The 24,891-nt window shown below is 43.5% G+C and overlaps 1 protein-coding gene across 1 annotated transcript; it reads left to right on the plus strand.

Moving 5' to 3' along the window:
* Positions 1-2,952: 2,952 nt before the first annotated feature.
* On the plus strand, positions 2,953-24,891 carry TRHR (thyrotropin releasing hormone receptor). The gene is made up of 3 exons (XM_044421463.1): positions 2,953-3,735; positions 23,488-23,874; positions 24,883-24,891. Exons 1-3 carry the CDS (start codon positions 2,953-2,955, stop codon positions 24,889-24,891), a joined length of 1,179 nt encoding a protein of 392 aa, XP_044277398.1.

Genomic DNA, 24,891 nt, shown 5'->3' on the forward strand with positions numbered 1-24,891 from the left:
ATGCATTTCAAAGATGCACAGTATTGTGTATACACTTAAAAAGTATGCACGAAAATACATCTGGATTTTCCAGCAAAAGAAAAGATTAAAAATGTGAAGCTTATACTCTGATGCAAGTCAAAATTGGAATGAGCTTTGAGGTGGAATTTGGAGAACTGTGGCAAGTTGAGTTCTGCTAAGTTACATATCCCCCAAGCTCATGGCATCTGCTACTAGCTTTGCTGATATTAGACTTATAGCAGAAAGTGGAGAGAGGAGAGCTTGTATCATTGTTGATGTCTTCTACCTCATGTTGTCACTAGTTCACTAGGGAGTAATTTAGTCTGGAAAAAGCAGAAGGGGAAGATCTAAGCAGCCTTCTCTTGCACTGCCTCCTGGACTTACAATCATACATACATTAAATATCTTTTAGCACAGTCTCCATTAACCTGGTACTCCACAGATGTTCTGCACTAAGACCTCATCCACCGTAGTCAGTATAGACAAATTGACAGTAATGATGGGAGATGATATCTGAACTATCTGGAAGGCACCAGGTTGTGGCTGACTGCTTTAAAGTCATAGCTGCACTAGATCACTTGGTTTTAGGTCATCCCTCTTGGCACCATGGTGTGGGTGGGGCCATGCATTTCCATCCATATTGCTCCATGCACATTTTTAGCACATGAGCAAAGGCTCACTCCAGACTAAGTTTGTCTACTCTGAAATCAACAGAATGTCATGTGCAACTAGTTCGGAGCCCACATTCAGCTGGTTTAGTTTGGATTCAACTCTGTACCTGGATAGGGGTCTGGGTGATTTGCTGCACATGAGCACTCAACAGACTTTGGGTATTAATGCCTATTGGTTGCAGGCCTACATAGTTCTGAAAATTAGCACTTTATGTTTTCCATGTACTTCACTTATGTTCTTGTTTCATTTATTTACTTATTTAACTCATTTTTACACCATACAGTAGCTGGGGCGCTCTTTTAAAAGCTATACAATTTCTTATTATCCTCTCCCCACCCCCAATTCCCTGTTTAACATGTTGTTGTTGTCATCGTTGTTTTTAACAACAGTGTCTTCAGCTCAAACTGTGTTCAAAAATCCCCTTCCTCTATTCACACAGCTTCTTGTTTCCAGAACTGCCGCTACTGAAGCGAAGGAGATGTCCTAGTCATGAAAAAGAAAATTGGATTGCTAAAATAATTCCATCTGCTATTTTTGAGTACCCATATGGACAAAATCAAAAGCAGCCAAAATAATGTAATATCTCAATAATGTACAAAAGTGTCTGTGGCTCTTTAACAGAAACAAGAAAGAGAGAGAGAGAGAGGCAGACAGAAGGGGAGGAGGTGTGGGCTAGCCCTTGCCCCTCTTTCTCATTTTCGCTGAAGTGTGGACATTCACAGCAGGCTACAGAGCAAAGAAAGAGACTGTTAACATGTGCACATGTTGGGGAGAGATGCTCAATCCATAACACATCATTGCTGAGATTCCCTATTTCTGCCCCTGAAAGGACTGACATGGGCTACTTGCCTTGTCCATCTTCGTGCGGGTTTGCAGTTGTTGCAACTTAAATAGGCATCCTGAGTTAAACTGGGTTTCCCAACGACGACGATCTCTTTTCCTGCACGGGAAGATCCAGTGCCGTGAATCAATGAACACTTCACGTTTACTCTCATTACTAGGCAGTTGGTGATTTGACAGCATGGTAGCTTTGAGCTGATCCGTCTTATCCCTCGGAGGGCTTCGAGGATGCTGTGACCGCAACGCTTTGGGCAAGCGGCTGCTGTGATCTGCTGCATGTCTGTGGAGTGAGTTGCGATGCTCAGGTTTTGCTCTTGCTTTTCCCTGGCCATGCAAAGTTGGGACACTGCTTTTGTCATCAATTCAGATTGAATATGTGCAGCTGTGAAAACTCTATAAAACCAAAGGTAAGCAATATATGTCATCTTTATTTGAGGACAGGAGGGGGAAATTAGACCAATGTAGATCAGTTTGTGGCAGTGGAAGTGGTTACCGGTGGGATAATATAAGTAGTGAGCAAGCATTGCAGCCCTAATTACCTTGATATGCACCCCTTTCTTTGTACCCCTTTCACACTTGCTCAGTTTGACCCTTAGGGGTTGCCTCTTGCAAAAGATGACTTAAGCTGCACTAAGCACTGAGTCAGTGCAACTTCACTTCCCCAACACAGTCCTTCGTTCAGCTATACCCAGATCGGACTTCTAACGAGTAATAAAATGACAAAGAGCAAAGTGGAAAATTCAAGTCCATCAAATTTATTTTGGTATAAGCTTTTGGGCACTTCATCTGAAGCATCTGATGCATTTTGGGGGCTATAGTCCTCTTTATACCAGAATTAGGATGCCGTGTAACTCTTGGCTGCTTTTGCTGGAACAGGTTAACTTGGCCATTCCTCTGGAAATTGTTTAAAAGAGTTGGAGGTGGTAGGACAGAACCACACATATTTTTATTATGGTCTTAATGTGGTGTTTTCTCAAGAAGATACAACATTAGGAAAAAATCTTTAGTTTTCTTCTGTGCTCATGCCAACTGTAGAATTGTTGGTGTGATGAAAAACCCTGATTTTTCCCATTTTGCTCTCCTTCTGGTGCAAGCTCCTCAGCTGGGCGGGGAGGGGGGCAGATTTCTTTCCCGGCTGTCAGTGTCTGTATTGTCACCTGGCACAAGCGCTTTGAAAACAACATCGAGCCAATGAAACAGATTCAGAGACGGACTTACCTGTGTGGTAGCTGTGTGGGTCTGTGTGTGTATATCTTTGAAGGTCTCTTTGTGTGTCTGGCCAGCAAATTCCTGGACAAAAAGGGACAGCTGTCTGTGGGATATAAAAATCACACAAAGACACTCCATTTTATGCTTGCTTCACCATGATGAACTTTTCCTAGGGAAACAAGGAAAGCATGTGCTGACCAGGAGCTGGCGGGCAGAAGCAGCCAGGTGAAGATGGAGAACAGTACAAGCGACGGGCAGAACAGAACAGAATTCCTGCCAGACCGGGAGGTGGTTGCCATAGAATACCAAGTGGTCACCATCTTCTTGGTTCTCCTCATCTGCGGTTTAGGTATTGTGGGCAACATCATGGTGGTGCTGGTGGTGCTCAGGACGAAGCACATGAGGACCCCCACCAATTGTTATCTGGTGAGCCTTGCAGTAGCTGACCTCATGGTCCTTGTGGCTGCTGGCCTTCCCAACATCACAGAGAGCATCTATGGATCCTGGGTCTACGGCTACATCGGATGCCTCTGCATTACTTATCTCCAATATCTTGGCATCAATGCGTCTTCTTGCTCTATTACTGCATTCACCATCGAGAGGTACATAGCCATTTGCCATCCCATTAAGGCCCAGTTCTTATGCACTTTCTCCAGAGCCAAGAAGATCATTATTTTTGTCTGGGCATTCACCTCCATCTACTGCATGCTCTGGTTTTTCTTATTAGATCTCAACAGAGTCACCTACAAGGACACCACAGTAGTGACCTGTGGATATAAAGTGCCCAGGAGCTACTATTCGCCAATCTATATGATGGACTTTGGGATATTTTATGTCATGCCCATGATATTGGCTACTGTTCTGTACGGGCTGATTGCCAGGATACTCTTCCTGAATCCCATCTCATCAGACTCAAAAGAAAGCTCAGCTACATGGAAGAATGATTCGGCTCCCTTAAACAAGGCCAAAGTAACCAACAAGAGTATCAATGGTGCCGTGGCTTCTAGAAGGCAGGTAGGAAAACTGCCTCTCAATTTTATTTTTATTTTTTTGGAGACTAAGGTCGTGTCTGCACTAGGAGTTTCCTGCTGGTTTGAAAGAAATGGGACCTCCAAGGTCAGGGGCACTCTACCTCTGTGTACTAGTGCTGGGGACAAACGAGGGGTGTTGCGGATCTCATGCCCTGTTTGGGAACTTTCCAGAGACATTTCGCCATTGTTGAAATTCTGGGCTAGATGGACACCGTTCTAATCCATGAAAGTAGTTTTTATTTTCCTGCGAACGATTCCATCATCTGCGTATGCATGTGCTCACCCACAGGTTTTTCTGCAACTGCAGTCAAGGTTGGATATGGTGACAACCTAGTAAATTGTCTTATTCTAAATCAGTATATTCCTCCATTGAGATCAGTATTGTCAACACTGGCTGGCAGTGGATATCTAGGACAAGGGTGGGCAAGTCAGCCATCACGATGTTTGGCTTACACTTCCCATAATCCCTCTCTATTAGCTATGCTTGCTGGAGCTGATGGGAGCTGTAGGCTAAAACATCTGGAGATCTACAAGTAGCCCGCCTTTTCTCTAAGCAGGAACTTTCCTAATCCTACCTGGGTATGTCAGGTACCTTTTGCATGCAACCTGGACCTTTTCAGCCATGCCCCCTTATGGCATGTGGCAGCCAGGAGTTGCGTATGGATTGGATTGCCATATTATTCCTGTTCAAACAGAATCTCCAGCCTGGGTCTCTTCAGATGGGTTGGCCTAGAACTCCCAGCATTCCCCAGTTAGCCGTGGCTGCTAGGAGCTATAGTTCAACCTATCTGAAAATGCCAGGTTGCAGAAAGTTGGTCTAACTGGTGCAGGAAAGCTGAAGCAACAACCTGTGAATAATACACTCAGCATCATTTCTTGTACAACATTCTTGTCTTGTTCCAAGTATGTATGGAACTAAGATGTATTGGCATTTTTGCTAAGGCAAGTGGAAAAGAGAGCACCTTACTTAAAAATCAAGGCAAAGCATTCAAGAATGATTTGTGCTGCAATTCCTCACAGTTTAGCAGCTTAATCACCCTTGACTCGAACGGGATGTAAGTGTCTGGACTTCATGTATGGCTATTTATCCAGAAGGTATGGAAAGAATTATGAGTATAACCCACATTTATACTCCCATCACACACCCAAATAGATCAGTATACTGATGGACAGGGAATACGGAAAGAGGCATTGTATGAACGAGGGCAAAATCCTCAGGTATTCATCAGATCAGAAGGTCCTCCCTGTGATATCTCTTCTTGCCGTCTGTCAAGAAAGCATAGACCAGGGGGCTTGTGCAAAGGCTAGGATTAAAGCCTTCTTGAATAGGTTCTGCCCAGGTGTGAGTGCTGGAAGTTGTAAGACTTTTTAAAAATCCAAATTGCATAGGTCTGTGCTTTAATGCGGTCAGGTAATTTCAGAATTTGGACTTCAGATCTAAGGAGGGGGAGGCACTCTTTAGATGTCACTGTGCATTGTTTCCCTTACTTCATGCTGTGGTGTTTGGGGTCCTGATTGCTCATTCTGCTGCATGGGACCCTGGACATCTGCCCCAAAGTCCTCCCCTAATGGCACTGCTGTTCTGGATGGCCAGTTTGCCCCCAGATATAGACCCAGCTAGTCTCAAGCACCTCTTGGATGGGCTGCAGGCAGCTCCTTACAGAGTATCCGAGTGACAAACCTGTGTTGTTGCCCCATAATGTGTGAAACAACCCTTAGGAAGCCAAGCAAATGTTGGCAATAAAGCAAGCAGAGAAATAAACTCTCCAGGAAAGAAATGACTCTACTTATTGGGCAAATTTTGATTGTTCAGTGAAATGCCTAAGGGATCAACTCAGTTTTCTCTTACGATGTGGCAATCTGGTTTCTTGCTTCAGAACATGGGAGCTGACAGAGGAGAAGACTATCCATGGCTTGTACCTTTGGCGGCTATATGTTACCTCCAGTATCAGAGGCAGCATGCCCAGGCTGCTGGGGAACATGGGTAGGGGGCTCTTGTTGCACTCATGTCCTGCTTATGGGTTCTCCATGAGCAGCTAGAGAGACTATCAATCCGATCGAGCAGTGCTTTTGTCGTTCTCTTAACAAGGAGATTCTGCTGCTAGTCAGCATTTGCTGGGATTTCTGGAATTCGATCAACGTGGTCTTGTTTGAAGATCACAGTGTCATCATGATTTAACACTTCTGCGAAGTACCCATTTCAAACTAGGCAATTTTACAAACTTTACAATATGCCCTTAACATTTTTGTTGCAAAGTAATTATGATACAATATTTAAGGAAGTGGAAAAACTAGAAGGTAAATGATATAGCCTTATCAAAGCAAAACAACAGCAAAAAACCTTGGGTAAATATATGAAAGCATCAGTTGGTGTTTGATGTCAGCTGGATATTCTGTGACTTGTATTACAAAGTCTTACCTTCGCCTGGTGTAAAATTAATAAGAAAAAATTCAAAGTATTTCTTGTCATGCTTTCTGGCTGTCATTGCCATCTTGAGCATGTATCATGAGCAATACCTTAAGTAACTGAGTAAGTGCAGCTATGTCAGACATCTGACATTCCACTGCACAACTGATTAGAGTAACAGAGGACCATGTTATTCCTCTCCTATTAGTAGAACTCACGGTCATTCAGTGAAATCTGATACATGATTCATTTGATGAAATTCGTCCTATTATTTGTTTGTGGAAACCACTTGCCATCAGATGCAGAGATGCCCATTGACTTGGGTGGATTTCAGAGTGGTTTATGAAATTCATGGAGGACACCAGTATTTCCATGAGGGCCATATGGACAACCTCACAGGCTGGTACGTATCAGAGAGGACTAACTTTATTTTATTATTTCTCAGTTACATTTATATCCTGCCTTTCCTCTGAAAATTGGCATGCATAAGTCTGCTCCTCTTTTGTATTTCATCCCCACAATGACCCTGTGAGGTAGATTAAGCTGAGAATCAGTGGCAAGACTAGTTCACTCAGTGTGCTTCACAGCCAAGTGGCGACTACAGCCAGATCTCCCAAGTCCCAGTCCAACGCCATAACTACTATGCTGCCTTCAGGCCCTGCTGGTCCTGTTATCTCCAGATATGGAGATGCCTGGAGAGTCTGTCTCTGGTCTTAGATTGGGGATAACGCACAGGTGTGGACAACAGGCACTCAATCAGCACTGGGAAGACCAACCAGTCATACCAGCCACAGCCAAGCTTCATCCTGTGGTGTATGTCAGCCCCACAGGGATATGTGGCATTGTGCAAAAGCAGCAGGAGGAGCAGCTGCTTCTCTCAATAATGGCGGAATCCCTTTCTTTGTACTGAGACATCACAAGCCTCTCTCTATATGGAGATAACATGGAATGGCCGGGGAGTGTCCTGCTGGCATCAGTGAGTGTGGCTATGCACACCAGCGTCCTCTGGCCCATGGTAGGTCTGGTGGGGGGCAATCCACCCCCAGGATTCTACAGCCAAGTGATAGAAATGTGGTTCTATCTTTCTGCTGAACTCCTTTGCTTATAAAAGATGATCAAAATTACTTAAACGACAACCAAAAGTATGGGTTGAGTATGGGTTGCTATTGAACCATGAACTACTGTTGAATCATGGATTGCTGTCGTGTGTAAACCCTGCACAGAGGTTCAATTATGGATTGTTAGTGGTTAACAACTCTGAGTTAAACCATCCTACAGAGTTTGCATGTAGCAACAACCTGCAGTTATAAAACAACCCATGATTCAATGGCAACCCATTGTCAATCCATACTCTTGGACTGCTGTCGTATGTGAACCTGGACAGAATTTACAAAATAGTCTGCTGCAGCTGCTACAGTGCTCTGAGGTTTGAAACAGCCTTAGGCTGCACTTGCAGGACCAGGTTTTCTGCTTTAAACATGATTACTGCATACCTCCCATATGAATGTGTTTTATAGTGCATTCTTCTATTATACAGCATGTTGTCTGGGCTGACAGAAGAAGAGGTGCTAACAGGGTACATCATTTCATTAATGCCTTTGAAATCAATTATGTCTTCCTAATGTATAGCTCTGTTTTGTCAGAGAGGGTTCTTAACTGGAGCCTCATATTCGTGACTCAAAGCCCAAGACATTTTTAAAATTTAACATACAATGAAGATAAATTGAATCCTTTTCTTCTTGGAATCTGTATAGATGAGTGTTGGTGTCTGGCCCTACTTTGTCAAAGATTAGGGCCTAACAACCCCAGATTCCTGGGCTCTAAGCTTTGTGGAAACACAAAGAGATACAGATATGAAGAGATAGCAAGTAAGAAGACTACAACAATGGTGCATTGCTCAGAAAAATGAGGATTTGTTGAATGTCACTTGCACAGTGTATAAATAAAAAAATTGCAAATGCAGATGAAGAAATGCACATGCTAGTTGCAAATTAATGTAGTAGTTATATTGTTCCTGTTGCCTTTCACAAGACTGGAGTTGCATCTTTCCTTTAATCAGCAAGAGATGCAGTATCACTGGGGTTTCTTTCTTCAGGGCTGGCCTGCTGTTGGGCATATGGCTTCCTCAGGAAGGTCCATGAGGTCCAGAAGTGGAAAAGCTGTGAATGTTATGCAGCATGTCTGTGCTCCCTAAGATAGCCTCTTGCCATCAGTAGAGGACATGGTGCCACCATCATTCTTGTAGTAAACCAGCTCAGATAAGAGCCTCATGAATCTGCTGTTCTTCTCAGCACTGTGGGACAGGGATGGTGTAGATTGATCACCATCTTCATCGGGATGGTTAAGATGGGGCCCTTCCTCTTTATAAGGAGCTCTTCCTTTCAGGGACCATGCTGAAAAGCATGTGGGGCTGCAGAACCAGCTACAAAGCCACCCAGTTCATGCCCAGCGCTTGCACCTTACCTTTCTGGCTTTCAGCAATGCCTTTGCAGGACAGCTCCCTGCTATCTTGAATAGGATGTGTGTCAAATTTCCATGGAATCGACCATTCTGACATTCGTAGACTTCCTCTTATGAATCTCTTGGGAAGTCAGCTGATCCAAGAAGAAGTCCACATATGTTTGTGGAATAAAGGTTGTGCAACTGACAACTTCTTCCGCAACACTTGTACAAGGGCTGCAGCACATGGCACAGGAGAGGGATGCTGCCGGCTGCTGCTGAACACCATGTGAACACTTGGTGCACTTGCCAAAAACTTGGTCTTATGGCAGTGTCGGTGGACAAGAGTCTGGGGAGCTGAACCTAGGGAATCTGATGGATATCTGCCCTCCAATGGATCCCGCTCACATCTTGTTTAATCTTAAACACCTTGATCACCCTATAGGATAGCTCCCCAGCATCCCAAGTAAACTGGAAATCTGAGCCATACAGCAGTGGTGGTGACACATTGGCAAATTCATGAGCCTGCTCAAAATCAGGTTACGGGAAGCACTCGCTCTTTGAGCTTAGGAATTATCTGCATTACATCAGTGTGACAGATGTATAGAACCTTGTTGCAGTTCTCTCAAAGGAATTTGGAAAGGTGGTGAGCCACGGTGCAGTGATCCCCTCCAGAGTGGTCCCATCTAGTGAATCATATGAATGCAGCCATGGGCTTGACCTGTGCTATTAAGAAAGTATGGAGCTGGGCATTTTGGGGTGGAGGGGGAAGAGCTTGTGTACTGTATGGCTACCAAGATGGACTTAAAATGCCTCCTGAGTCTCAGAAGCAGTGAGCAGGATGGGTGAGATTTCCAGTGGCCTGCAGAGCTCTTTCACCCTTCCGCAGGACTAGCAAAATGAAAAATAAATCCTACCACATGCTCTTTATTATGTTCCCTAAAAGGAAGAGCCCCATATGTAGAAAGCCCCAAGTTGAAACCACACCATCCTGTCCCAGTGCCTGAGGAATAAAACCCAATCTGAAAGGAGCTGCTGTTGGAACAGAAAAAACTAGGTCAGATGAGATGATGGTTGGATTCATTACTCACCTTTTCTATATTTATATGGGCACTTCAGAATGCCAAGCATACACTTCCAGTCATATGTATGACTCTTAACCTGATTAAAATATGCAAATTTTCCTTGTTTTATTAATAATGCCTGTTCTTGCTTAAACAGAAAGACAAAACAGTTGTCTTCATAAAAGTGGAAGGAAAACTTTTCCAGGTTCTTTTAAAGCCTAACACTTATGTTCTTTCAGCATGGCAAGCTTATATCCTTATTCTAAGTCCAAAACAAATATAATTTTAAATGCTTGTCAAACAGTTATATATTCTTTTAATTTTTAATCAAGAGTATCTCCTCCTCTTCTCTCTCAGATGTTTCCCTTCATAAAGACTCAAGTGTCTTACAACAAAATTAAATGCAACATTTAAAACAGCTAAAAACTAAAATACCAGCAGGTCATAAAATTTCAATGATGATCAAAATAATGAATTATAAAGCCCATCATATGCCATCAAATGCCTAACAATGGTGACCAGAGTAGATGAAGGGAGTGGGGGATGATCCAGCTTTTTTACATTCCCCTGCCCTCTGCTAAGGCCTTGATCCCTGTGTCCCGACCCCAGTGCCTAATATAGTGTAATTAAAAGAAGGAAGAGGCTTAGCTGCTAGACACACATTTAAAGTAACGTCTGGTTTGGCCCTAAGTTTGCACTACAGAAGCAGAGATGAATCTGTATTTGTTTTAATTCATTTGCTTCATCATGCAGTCCTGGCAGAACTATGAGCTATGAAAACAATTTATTCACATCCTAGCAGTAGAGTTTTTTTCCCTCAATCATTTTTGCTGAGCTTCCCTCTGGGCTACTCTGCCCTGTGCTTAAGGAAGTCAATGTCAAACTGCCCAACGCAATCACACAATTAATGTCATGTCTAGTTTGGCCTTGGAATATTCACAAATTAGTCAAGTGTGTACAGTTTTGTTTCAGTTTATGCTGCTAGTAGTTTGTCCATCCAATACTTAATCACACATTCCCTCTTCTCCAAATTGTTCTCTGTTCTGGGATTTTAGCACTAAATTCTGTTATCTCACCTTAACAGGATTTCCCCTGGGTTAGCAATTACCAATCTGGAGGAAAACATTTTTGCAAGACCATGCTTTCTTCTTTCTTCCCCTTCCTCCACTCCTTGCACCAGCATTTTGCAATAGATTGGTGCTTTACTTAAATAGTATTTGGTCTCTTTATACATACAACTGCCCATTCAACCACCTTGATGAGGGTTCATGTCCAAAAAGGGAAAGGATGCTTAGTCACCTCATGTAGGACACAGATTGTTCAGCCAGAAGAACAAGCTCTGAAGTAGCCTTTCCCAGCCTGGTGCCCTGCAGAAGTTTTGGACTTCTACTCCCATAAGCCCCAGCCAGCACAGTCCAAGGTTCAAGTATCTTGGAAAATGAAGTCCAAACTTTGTGAAAACACAAGGTTGAGAAAGGCGGGACTAGAACTATGTAGTCTTCCATTGACAAGAGGGTCAACTGGAAAGTTTAAGGAGAACCATAGTGCTGCCTAGAAGGCATTTTCAAAGCACAGGCTTTAAGTCTGCTGGACTTACCATAGAACAAGACCTTTTCAGTAGTTGCCCCAGATTATAGAATTCCTTACTTACTGAGGTATGCACAGCTTTAACTCAGTCCACTTTAAAAAAAAGTTGAAATGTTGGGTTGTTTTCTTCTTAAGTATTTACTATAAATCTATCAAGTTTGAAAGATTTTTAGGATTTCTTTTTATTACTCTTTTGCTTCCACCACTACCCTGTGGCCAACGTCAGGGGTGGGCAGGTGGTAGATGTTTTGAACTTCAGCTCCCTGAAGTCATTGCCAACAGAGCTAATAGCTGAGAATACCGGGAGCTGAAGTTCAAAGCATCTGTATCTAAACCAACTGATCTGTTCAGCACACGAGGCATCTTTCTTGCCAAGGCTCTGCACTGACCAGTTCACCAGGATCCTTTTGGATTAGGTGCCTGGACAGTGACCACATTTGTCATGATTGCATGGAAATGGCCTCCTTGAATCGACTCCATGAAGGAAACATATATAATTGGAATGGCCCTTCTGCAGCCTTCCAGGGCATTGATGCAGAGGCAAAAGAGGATGGATGGACTCCATAAAGGAAGCCACCACCCTGAATTTTCAAGAGCTGAACCAGGCTGTCACGGATAGGGCGTTTTGGAAAGCTTTCATTCATAGGGTTGCCCTAACTTGGAGACAATTGGGCAGCATGTAACCACAACAACAAAACTTTCGCAGCTTCAGCTTGGCCACTTCTTCCAATTTGAGAGGGACTCTTGAATCAAGGTGGCAGGGTAATGTCAGTGAAAATAGAAAGCATGCTGGCAAGTGATCAGAGCACCTGTATGTCTCTGAAATGAGGACCTCTTGCTCCAGCCCAGCTTCTCCGGCTGTGGTCAGCTGCTCACGCACTGCTGAGACCCAATGAGGAACCCTCCTACGTGAACTGACAAACTGGGAATCTTCAACGGATGGGCAAAGAGCTTTAACTAGACATGGGGAAATGACAGGAAGCTGGCGTTCTGAGAAGAAAAGTGATGAGATCACAGCAAGATTTCAGCGAGGGATTCTGAGCTTGCCGAAGCGGAGACAGGTGATGCGAGTAGAGCCCTCTTGTGCATTTTGCTAAGTGCACGTGTGCCAGCTGCGTATCAGTGACAGGAGATTCTCCATCCCCTCCCTAATTGCGTGCTTCTGACTTCAGCAATCAATACTCATTATTTTATCAGATTAGGCCTATTCAGTCGTGTTGCACTTAAGGTATTTAACAGTTGAAATTGCCACACTAGCCAGGATGAAAATCCATCAGATGATAAGGTCAGGGTCCTGGTTAGTAGTCTCTTGAAACTTGGCAGATCAAAGTCCCATGTGCTTTGTTCAGAAACCCATGGAGCCAAGTTCAATGCAAGTTCTATGTCCAAGCAGATTTCACAGTACTGTGATCATTCAGGCCAAGGCTGAAGAAATAAGAGGAATTGTTGCAGGGGGTGGTTTAATGCTGTCACTGAGCTTCTCAAGGCTTTCTTATGTATTGCTACACCAGGCAGTTTTGTGAAAGATGAAAAGTCGACCAAGGCTCCTGTGAAGATTGTTAATACTCAAGGATATTGCCACCATCAGTCAGACACTATTCCTAGAAGCTAAAGGAACCATAAGTTGGAGAGGAGCACATGAATAGCATGCAAAAAGGTCCTAGGTCCAACCTTTCATATTCTCTTCCAAGTGGAGGAAAAGGCCTCTGCTTGACACACATAGCCTAGGTTCTGGTGATGGTCCATGTTCTTGAATGAATCAGATCATGCAGAACAGTTAGGCTGGGTCAGGTTCCCTAGGAAGCTCCCAATGGTGCTGAAACTAAAAGCCAAACAGGATTGTCTGCCCATTGTTCCAACAAGGTCAGAGCAAGGATGAGGCTTAAATGGGAAGTTATCTGTCTTTAGAGTGGCTAGCTCCATATCCTCAGTAAACCTCAGTAAAGGTTTACTGAAACTTTCACCCTTAAATTTTATCAGTCCCAGACTTCAATGATAAGGGAGTTGTCATGGCAGGCAAGTGTCTTCTTGGTCTAACTCCTCAGATCCTGGGCTCCGCTATGCTCTGGGACTGAAGAGAAAGAATTTCAATGATGCCTATCTGTGGGTGAGTCTTCTACCAATTCCAGAGTCTCTTTTGAAGATAAGACATCAGATTCTTCTGAGGGTGATAGTGCAGGGTGCTGCCCTGGTCAGATCCTGGAAAGTCACTGCCACAAGAATCAGTTTTCCATGAAAGCCCTAAGAAGGGATGACTTGTAAGAGGGAGAGCAAGGATGGACATGCCTTGTCTTCTTCCCACACTGGTGTCCATCCTCTTTGTGTTCTCAGTAATCTTCTGCAATGGGGGCCTCTTCCTTCAGCACAGAGCTCTCTCTCAGTGTAGAATCTTGGAAGAACAAAGCTCCACATGCAAGGAACCTCTACCAGAATTGCAACTGAAATTGTTTTTCTTAAAGCTGGTTTTAGGAAATAAAACATAGCACATAATAGTCATAGCCTAATGTGGGTGTGGGGAACCATTTTCATCTTGAGAGCCAAATTGACCTGGGCCAGGATATCAAGGACTCTATTCTAGCAATAGGTGGAACCACTCAGAGGTTGGAGGCACTCTTGGCATGTGCACACCCCAAAACCACTTTTTTCTTATACACACAGAGACACTTATACATGGAAATGCCATACAAACTTGGTTCACATACATAGGTACTCATGGACACAAACATCTGACTCAGCCTCGCCTCTTCAGCTGATCCCTACAGACCAGTGGAAGCAGGCATTTCCCTTCCTAGTGCTGGGAGGGAATGCTGCAAGCACTCAGCAGGGGAAGGACTCATCTCCAATTTGCACCAGGTCAGAAATAAGCCCTTTCCTCTGTGCTGAGAGAAGCTTCCTCACTGCTGGAGCAGAAAGAAGAAGCTCAGATGCTAACAAACTCCCCATGCACACAAGAAACAGAATCCATGTAATGAGGCATTTTTCATCCTCAGAAGAGTATTGCAAGCTGCTTTAAAATGTGCAGGCATGCTTTAAAGGAAAAAGGAAGAAGTCAAAGTTAGTCCTTTCAGTTCAATGGAACAGGGCTTCCAGGGCACAGCGCCAGCCAATTTCATCTGCCATACATGCCCCTCAGATGTCCCTGCTCCTCTGAGCTTAGGTACAGTCTTCACTGTATCTTGAAGAACATGATGACACCTACGGTAAAGATCAGTATTCTCAGGTGATTTGGCCTTGAGTAGGAGGTGAAGACCCATTATTGGGTCTTGGATGCCTACTATACATACATGACTCCTACTCTAAAGGACCTACATTGGCCACCAGTCTGCTTCTGAGACAGGTTTAAGCTGTTGGTATAAAGCCCTATATGACTCAGGACAAGGTTCTGTCAAGCAGCATCTCTCCCTGTGCCACCCTCCCAGGCCATTACGATCTTCAAGGGAAGTCCTGTTGTCTGTGCCATGGCCTACAGACTTCCATTTGGTGCTCTGCTGAGGTTCCACCCTATGGAACGATTGCCCCCATGACATATGCCAGGCCTCAAGGACAATGGGTTTTGCATGCATATTGAAAATGCTTTGGGTGGCTTTCAGTTGTCTCCAGCCATGAGATATCCTTGCACCAGCTTCATGGTAAACCACTCCAAGATTTGTTTCAAATATATAAATAGGTTCAATAAATACATAAATAGCTTTACAAAAACCTGCTCCTGATGAAGATGAAAACCACTTGAGCTGTTTTGTTGATACAGATCAACACAACAACTGAATTTTTGGACACCTCCCCCACTTGTGGGTGTGAATGCAGGGACTGTCACTTGCGATGTGGTCTGCATGAATTTGGGCCTGCTGTTATTTCAGGAAAAAGAGAAAGGCTTTGCCACATGCAGGAATCCTCTACAGCACTTCTCCAGGTTGTGGCTGAAGCTTTTATTAAGGCCTTCAAGCACCAGTCAGCTATTTGATGTGACAAATGCGACCTTTATTTTCTGCTCTAGGAGAAACAGATAATGAAATACAAACATTCAAGGACAGAGGAAACAAAACTGTCATTTGCTAACAGTTAGCAAATTAATTCAGGTTGGAAAAGAATGAAATGCCAAAGGGCATTTAAGACCAGAGTACCCAGCCACCAGAATCCTATCCTTCAGCATCAGCACCTGCCATCCTAGCTGCATCTCACGTATCATGTATTCGTGCAATTTGCCTCATATTGGCCATGCAGCCTGGAGAGAACACAGGTGCCCTTAAGCTCACCTGAAATGGCTATAGTCATTTCTTTTTGGTACTAAAAGTACGTTGCTCTATATTCCACTCCCCAACTTCCATGTTATTAATAAACAAGCAAGACCAACAATGTAACATACAGTATGGAGTGCTCTTGTTGAAATTTCCATGGAGTTGCCTGTACCTCCTTCGGGATATTCCATTCTCCTCTGCTTCAGTCGTTTGTTCCCCCCTGTATCCCAAAATAGACACTCAGCATTCTATGGGCACCAAGGATGTTTTCTCCTCACTGAGCTGTTTTTATGGGACTGGAAGGTTTCCCCTATTAGGGTTTTCCTTTCTGAAATATTTGTACTTTTGGAAATTGGAATTCTTCCAAGCATGTCATGGAGGAATTCCACAACAGGTTTTTTGTCATGCTAGCCCAATTTTACCTTAAGGCACACCTACCACCCCTGCCCACCCGCCGTTAATTTTGGCACCACTGTTCAAAGATTTAAACAAAATGGATTGGACTGATTTGCAGTGGAGCGATCATCTTATATATTTCATTTTGCGAACTTTAGAAGAAGAGTGGATATTGTTAAGTAGATGAAATTGCGGTACCCGTGCTCAAGAGGGAGATCTAGGCAGCCTTGGGGAAAAGTGCAATACCAACTATCTGTGGGAGGAGAAAACGTAAAAGTGGGCCAGATCCCATAAGTGTAATGGGAACTCAGTGGCACAGAATTTTAAGCAACTGTGGGAGGGAAAACTGGCAGTTAAGTGCGAGGAAGAATGGACTGGAATAGACTGAAAGGGTAGAGGGAGAAAAAACACAGAGGCAAAAAATGGTAGAGAGAGCATCTTCTCGTTGTTTAGATAGATCCTTGGCCATAATCTAGAGTGCACTGTTAGGCTCATGAACTACTTATCCATCTAGAAGGACGCATTTCACAAGTGGAAAAGAGCAAACAGGAGCAAGAACAAACAATAGCATGGCCACTATCATAGGTTGACTCACATCAGGGATGTAAGAACATGTGGGCGGCCCATGGCCTGTAGGTTACGTGCAGCCCGCAGAGAATTTCAGTGTGGCCCAACTTGCCTGCACCACCCAATTCCCACACTCACACACACAATTCTCCCTGTAGAGATTACACTTCCACCTCCTTGCCCAAATAACAGGCTAGCCCGCCCTCCTTCATGCCACAAATTTGAGTGAGGATGATGTGTGCAAGACAGATTGTGTGTGCATGAGAGAGAGAGGAGGGGGGCAATGAAGGGACAGCAGGTTGCAGGACCCCATGTGAGGGAGCTAAAGTGGACACTGGCCTGGGCCTATCCGCCATTTAGTCCAGCCACACCGACCAGCAGGTGCTTCCCGCCCAACTACTACTGTGCGCAACCCTTGGAGGCAAAGGTTTTTCCACTCATGGTTTCAATTAGGCTTGACCTCCCTCAGCACCTTTGAGTATAGCACATGCTTCGAAGCTTCTGGTGATATGCTATGAGTGCTGGGTGCTCCTCTCAAAAGGCTTTTAGCAAAGCTTTTCCTTGGTGATGGACAGGCAAATGTGAAGTCTTTAGCACTGCTATGTCAGACAAGAGCAGCATCCTGAAAACAGTGGAACGTTTGTCTGAAGCAGAGCGGTTTGATTAGCAAGCGAGGCGCAAACCTTTTCTTAGCTGCCATAATGCGGGAGGAGTTGCGGTTTTAGCTCCCAATTCATTGGGAATATTGTGCTTATTTTCACATTTTGAAAAACTGCACTTATACTACAATGAGGGTCAGGGTGGGGTGGGGGGACGGAAAACCTCCCATTCTCTTCAGAATGCCAGCCTTAAATTAAAACATCAAGAGGCTTCTTATGAGGGACTTGCAAAATGTTTTCCAGACAAAAAATCTCCAAATGATTGAATGTTGGAGAGCTTTCAATGAGTGCAGGGACTTGTTCAGATAGAATCACTTTGCCATTCCTGCAAGCGTGGAAATAAAGGGTGGTAAAATCAGAAATGCACACGCACACATTTGAGGAGCAAAGGGAAGGGACACAATTATCTGCATTGAGACCCATGTGAGTAATTAATTAAATAGCTCTAATACCATGTAAATCCAAAGGAAACAGAGGTCATTCACTCAGCAAATCAAATGCACCCCTTGCTAGCCTTCTATTATGGGCTGTCAGGCGCGTGACAAGTTCTTGCTTCATTCAGTTCAAGTCAGGAAATGAAAAGAGAGTTTTTGAGTCCTAGATTTAGCTATTTGGTTAACATAAAACAGGGAGAAAATCTCTGTTGGACCAAACCAAAAGGCCTACCTAATCCAGCATCCTTTTTCCTGCAGTGGTGAATGAGCCAGCTATGAAAAGTCGACGAGTGGAATAGGGGCAGATCATAAGCTGTGCAGGTCTGTTCTGTAGCTTTAGAGAACTTAGGAATACTCCCTAGACACATGGAGGCATCCATCCATCCATCCATCCATCCATTTATTTATTTATGGATTTACAGCCTGCCTTTTTCCTACAAAGGGCTCATGGCAGCTTACATCATTCTCCTCCTCCATCTGATCCCCACAACAACAACCCTGTAAGGTAGGTTGGGGTGAGAGTCTGTGACTGGCCCAAAGTCACCCAGTTGGCTCCATGGCTGAGCGGGGACTAGAACTCAGATCGCCTGAGTCCCAGTCCCATGCTCTATATAATCTAACACAGAGGAACATCAGTGCTCCATTTGTTAAGCTCCTTCCAGTACGCATGGGGACTCGTGACATACTGATAGCCATTGATAGAAAAAGCAGCCAGAAGCAGCAGACGGAATTCAGAAAGAGAATAGACTTGGCACTTCCTATGGTGGCAGAAGCATAATGCAACCAAGGAAATCAGGCCAGGTTTCTAAGAGCTTCAAACCAATGCTACTACAAAACATATTGGACTTGCTACTGATTTTAAATACAACAAAGCCAGGTTTTTAAGGCGGGGGGGGGGGGTTAGTTCCATCTGGCTGCTAGGCAACATTCCACCACTACCTCTTTCGAGCCTTGTTTGCAGCCAGTGCTTTTTGATGCCTCCAGAGCTGCCAATTAGCCATGCATCTTGAATAACTACTGTCATTGCACCTCATCGCTGCTTTTAAAACTCCCAAGAACTAATTAAGTCAGAACTTTCACCTTTATTTGGTGCAACCCTCACTCATTACTATGCCAACACAAACACCTCATTTCTCAATTTATTTAAAGATAGTAATGGAAGTGCAGCGCATTTCTATGCATTTTACTCAGAGGTAATTTTCACAGAAGGCAACCAATAGCTGGTGTATTGATTAGGTGTAAATTCCATCTACTTCATCAGATGGTTTTGAGAGACCATGTACACAGGACAAGATCCTTGTAGGAAGGACAGAATTGGGAAGTAATAAATAAATGTGGTAGCCGCTAAAAGCAAACACAAACACTTATATGCAATACCGGTACGCCATAGAGAAGGAATTTCAATGGTTATTTATTTATTTAAAACATTTCTATGCTGCCCCCATCGCAACAAATCCTCGGGGCAGCTCACAACATCCATAAAAATACAATATACCACAATCAATAATTTAAAAACTGGTACCATCTTGGCTATGTATTAAAATCTATAAATACAATAATAATAAATTAACAGTTAAAATAACTTTTAAATAAAAAGGTCTTCACCTGGGGCAGAAAAGCAAATAATGACGGTGCCAGGTGGACCTCTCTGGGGAGTGCATTCCATCGGTGGGGCACCACCGCATAAAAGGCCCTCCTCCAGGTACTCACCCTCCTAATATCCTTCACGGAGGGTTCCTGGAGAAGGGCATCCACTGCCGATCGTAGGGGGTGGGCGGCCATATATGGACGCAGATGTTCCTTTAGATAACCAGGTCCCAAGCCGTTATGCTGTTTCATGCAACATGAGAGTCAGTTTACAACCAGTTGGAAATCCAGGGTGGCAGTAGAAGAATAAGACAGTGCTACATTATTGGAAGATTACAAATGTAACAGATGCATCTTAATCAGTTTCTGTATGGCCAGCTCTTTTTCATCTGCATTTGGGGCAGCTGTATGGGATCACTCTCTTTGGTGCCACCAGCTTTTCAGTTTGGAAGCACAGGAGCTAATAGTTGTGCTGGCACAGTATCATAGCCAGAGAGTTTTAGATCATACCCTGAATTTGATGTTAATAGCGGTGGTCACTTTACAAGCCTTAAGAGTTTATTTCAGGGCTGACATTTTTCAGCTTTCGTTCTTGAAAACACACATGGAAAGTTATTTCTCTTCAGCCATCTTCCCAAGGGCTCCCGAAAACCTGGAGCCAGCACTGACAAGGAGAGCTCTAAATATATATAGTTCCAGGTCGCCACCAGTGTCTGCTCTCAGTTGAATGTTACATTGGCATCTTCTGGTTTTAGAATGGTTCTGTTGCTATCTTCTTGTGTTTTTAGTATTCACTGATTTATTCTTACATTTATATCCCACTTTTCCCCCTCCAAGGTGACTTCTATGTTCTTCTCCCCCCTCCCCATTTTATCCTCACAACAGCTTTTGTGGGGAAAGTTTGGTTGAGATTCAGGGGCCGGACCAAAGTTACCCAGTGAGCTTCACGGCCAAGTGGAGGCTAGAAACAGTTCCCCCAAATCCCAGTCCATCACTCCTAGGTCACTCTTAGGACCATGCTACAATGGCTCTCTTTTTATTACTGCATTGGATTATTGTGTGTTTCAGTGTTGTTTGCTGTATGCAGGGTGGGGGGTGGGGAACCATGCAATAATTTTTAAGATGATGAAAACTGAATATGAGCATGATGAGGATCCTACCCAGACCCTGCCATTTTTATTTCAAGACACTCAGAAAGCATGAGAGGAACAGGGTGGCAGCTTCTGAATGTCCAAAGAGGAGGGCATGCATCACAAACAAAAAAGGACAGCTGTCTTCATGAAATTTGGATCTGCTAGTTTATATCTATAAATTCAAATTTTAAGATAATCACTGTAATTTGATAGATAGCACAGGGTGGAGGATGGTGACTTTGCACATCTTGCGGTCTCCAGAATATTTATGCCCAGCTTCTGTAGCCTTTAGCCTCAGAATGTCATTAACTTGGATTGGGCAGTGCTTCAAACAGAGCACTGTCATCCGTGCAAGAGGACACATGCCCACCTTAGTGGGAATGGCTTTTATACATTCAGCCCCTCTGGGAATCCATCGAAAACATGCTTCGCCAGCCATTAGCTTCAGAATGTCATTAACTTTACTTGGCTTCCTTTGTGCTGTGGTGTCTACTGTAGCAAGTGTTTGGGGGAAGAAGCCATTGCCTTGATCACAGTAGACTACAGAGCAGGTCTGTACTCAATTCCCCCCCACCCCCACCCCCATGTTTTTATACCGTGTAATAGTTTCATCCCCAAATCTCATTTGCTTTGGCGTTAGTGGCAGCTGTCTGCTCCTGATAAAATGTACACTCTTAATTTAGTGCAGAAGGAACATCGAGTTCAGGCTTCCAGCTGCATCAGATTAAAATGATTTCACTTAACCTCTGGGCTGTTCTTCTATGGAAGATGTATTAAAATTACAAAGACAATTAAGGGAACAGTTACAGGGGTGGAGTTTTTTTATGTTATATGTGCTTTTAAATTTCAGACTGGCCAGCATCCTGTGACTACGCAAAACTCTAAGATCCTTTAGTGCCCATGAAGTTCTTACACAGGCAGTTGCCTTTTCCTTGAAGGTGTCAGTCATGGCAACATGTTCACTAGCTGACATCAGCCTGGATTACAGTGATAATAAAACAACTTGAATGCTTCAAAAACTGTGGGGCACTTTTATTTTAACCTTAAGTATTATAGATATGGTAGCAGCAGCAATGACATTGATTTGCCAAAGTACTGGAATTGACTTGATCTCGGAACATCCACATTCACAGCTGGGTGGGGAGTATATTCATAGGGCTGGGAGAGCCATGCATCTATTCCAATCTTGTATTGCTTCAGGCACAATCCTATTTTGTAGGACTTTTAAAAATTATCTAGCTATGCATAGGATTGCACCTTTAATGTTCAGGTGAGGGTGTTCAAGGATAGGCTGGACATGCACATGGTGGGCATGTCGTGAGGGAGCCGGCTGGAGCCGGGGGGTCAGACTAGATGGCCCGGGAGACCCCGTCTGACTCACTCTGTTTCTATGTTTCTATGTTCAAATGCTTTTGTACTTTACTTTGAACTAAATAGCTTTAGCCAAAAGCCTTGGGGTGAATTATGTTAAACATGTTGCTATGAAAGCATGGATTGTTGCTATTCCTCTTCACACTATGTGATTTAGGAATGTGATGAAAATGTATTCAGCCATCCTTTTGAATGTTTCAGAAATCTTTTTAAAGGGATCATCAACATATTCTTTAACCTTCTGCATCTCAGATTATTTTAAAACAAGTGCTTGTTTTTAGTTTTCCCAAAGAAATCTTGAAAAATAAATTAAGGATTTTTGAGAATGTTCCACACCCTCCTTCCTTGACAGTTGCTCCTGCCTGTTTTCCAAGCAAAATGACTCCTTATCCTTAAAAGATGAAAGAGGGTACCTGGCACAGAGGAGGCCTCAGTAAACCAGAAAAAAACTTTGTTCTCCTATAACCTGTAGCAAATATGTAAATACTAGTAATTTCCTGCTAGGGAGCCCAGGATTCATAGTTTCTTGTGACCTGCCCCCACAAGTTCAATATGAAATGGGAAAAAATCAATGGAATCTATATTTGTTGTCTTACTTTCCACCCGGGACAAGTAATTTCCTCTGCCTTCTGACTTTGGAACACAAAATCTAACTGATGATGGTACACATACTGTAATCTAAGGGCTGATTTGTAATTTGTTCTGCATTCTGATTATGGTGCACATGATTGAGCTGTTGGGGGTTGAAGCTTCAACAGCTGACCAAACACCAATTATCTGAGAGTTGACATTCTCCACCTATTTTAATATAAACTTATCCCTCCCCCGCCACCAAAGCATTGTGTCCACTTATGAAATCTGGAGCTGGGGAGAACCTTGCTTGGTTATCTGTTTATCATGGCTGGTAAGCTTTCATCTTCAAGATTTCATCACACACATGATAGAGTAAGAAACTGATATGTCTCTGTGTGTGTGTGAGAGAGAGAATAAGAAGTCACTTCCTTTGATCAAACTCATGAATGTGGGAAGCAGGATTCTGAATGCTGATCTGATTCCCCATAATAAACCATTTTTCCTGAAGTTTCACTTGGGGTGGCCTCTCATGAATCACCAAAAAAACAAGAAATACGTATATTACCAGAAGGGATGGCAGAGTTGAATAATATTTGCATATGCTCATTTATATGTATAGGTGCAAATTTAGAAATGCTTATAATAAGTCAAATAGAAACACAGGACATCTCACTCTGGGGTAGAAGACTGGGCCCAGGTGACCCATGTGCTGCCCAGATGCCCATCATTGATGGGAGTCAATGTTTATGGTTTTGCATCTTTTAACTGGAATGGGACAGGATAGCCCTTCAAGTATAGGATGCCTCCAAGCTAGATGGGCTTTTGATAGCCTTTCAAATAGAGGACTGTTCTCTATAAAACTGCATACAACTTTATTTTAAGGATTTATATATGTCACCCTTCAGGCAAAATTCCCAGGTCATCTCGCAAAATGTTATGATGCTCTGTGTAATCAGGAAGGTAAAAAGAAAGGGAGGGAGGGAGGGAGGGAGGGAGGGGTAAAGAATAACAGGAATGCTTTGCTGAGTCCTTCTGGCAACATGCCTTGCATGAGATCCAGGCTGGATAACTTTTGGCCCTTCAGAGGTTGTTAGACTCTAGTTTGCACCAGTTCCAGCCAGCATGGCCAATACTCAGGAAGCATGAAAGCTGTAGTCTAAAACATCTGGAGGGCCACAACTTTCCTATTCCTTCATTTGACCTTTGAAGATGGACATTTTTGCAGTCCTTCACCCCACTCACCTCTGCTGTTGTTCATAGAATGTAACTTTTGTTTCCTGTAGGTTACCAAGATGCTGGCTGTGGTGGTGGTCCTGTTTGCATTTTTGTGGATGCCTTACAGGACCCTGGTGGTCATCAATTCTTTTCTGTCTCACCCTTTCCAAGAAAATTGGTTCCTGCTGTTCTGCAGGCTTTGCATCTACCTAAATAGTGCCATCAACCCTGTCATTTACAACCTCATGTCTCAGAAATTCAGAGCAGCCTTCAGAAAACTCTGCAAATGCCAGCAGAAACAGTCAGAGAAACCCACCAACTACAGCATGACCCTCAACTACAGTGTCATCAAGGAGATGGATCATTTCAACACTGAACTAGAGGACACTACTGTCACTGAAGCTTATCTGTCATCCACAAAGGTATCTTTTGATGATGCCTGCGTGTCCTCTGAGGTAAGAATCAGAACAAAAACAATCTATATGTGTATTTCATCTTAAGTTCCTTAGATCAGTGGTAACATTAGGTAATTTTACTTTCTGGGTCTTATGGTGGTTGGGTTGCTCAGTTCCATAGGCGCATTCTGTTCCTTTTGTGGAGTGATTCTTTAGTCCTCTCCTCCAAAGGCCTACCCTGATGGCACCATTGAAAGGGATGTAACCATGAAAGTTTCTGGACAGAAGTAGATAAGGCAACCAGGAAAAAAATAGCCTAGTGTACTTTCATACCTTCGACAGCAGCTTAATCTGTAGAAGTATTTATTACATTTGTAATCCACGTTTCGTCATGACAGAACTCCAAGCTGTCTCTCATCCAAATACTGAAATTGACTCAGGCCTGCTTCTCTTCAGGGAAGTTGCTATATCATAAACCTTCAGACCATCCCTTGGCCTCCTAGGTCAGAGGAGAGTAAACAATGGATGGAAAGAGATGACCCTAGAGGTATAAATATGATTGATTTTTTCCTAACCAAGGAAAAATATTTTCTCTAGGTAGAGGAAAGAGAAAAATTCCATTTTATGTAGTCCCCATCATGTGATTGTAGTTTCCAATGGTAGGAAGGACTGCAATATGCTCTCAATCTCCTTACAGACATTCCTGCTCATTCCAGGTCAGGGGGATATCGTCATGTGCAGTCCCATGGCTGCCCCATGGGTTCAACATCACAGTGTCAGAACAGGATGTCAGCAGCCTCTCCAGACCTGTTGGCCTCCATTATTTCAAAAGAATGGTCTATAAGGATTCACTGCATAACAGTACATGATAGCTGTCTTATAACAGCAATTTATCCAGTGGCAACAGAAACTGCAGCTTTGTTAATGCAATGCATCAGTTCAATAATTCTGTTTTAAAACTATGTCTGGAAGTAGGAATTGACAGGATAGATGTACCTTAGCTTGCTTTTTCATGCTCATACATCTCAGACATGTAAAAGTGATTCATATTCCAATTTCTCATTTCAGGTGATGTGA

Source organism: Varanus komodoensis, unplaced genomic scaffold (assembly GCF_004798865.1).
Source record: "Varanus komodoensis strain SLA01 unplaced genomic scaffold, ASM479886v1 scaffold12, whole genome shotgun sequence".
Lineage (NCBI taxonomy): Eukaryota > Metazoa > Chordata > Lepidosauria > Squamata > Varanidae > Varanus > Varanus komodoensis.

What these genes read in the sequence shown, in the direction of transcription:
- TRHR (XM_044421463.1), top strand. Translation starts at nt 2,953, where the DNA reads ATGGAGAACAGTACAAGCGACGGGCAGAACAGAACAGAATTCCTGCCA. An exon ending in CCGTGGCTTCTAGAAGGCAG is followed by an intron (nt 3,736 to 23,487) that starts GTAGGAAAACTG and finishes TGTTTCCTGTAG; the next exon opens with GTTACCAAGATGCTGGCTGT.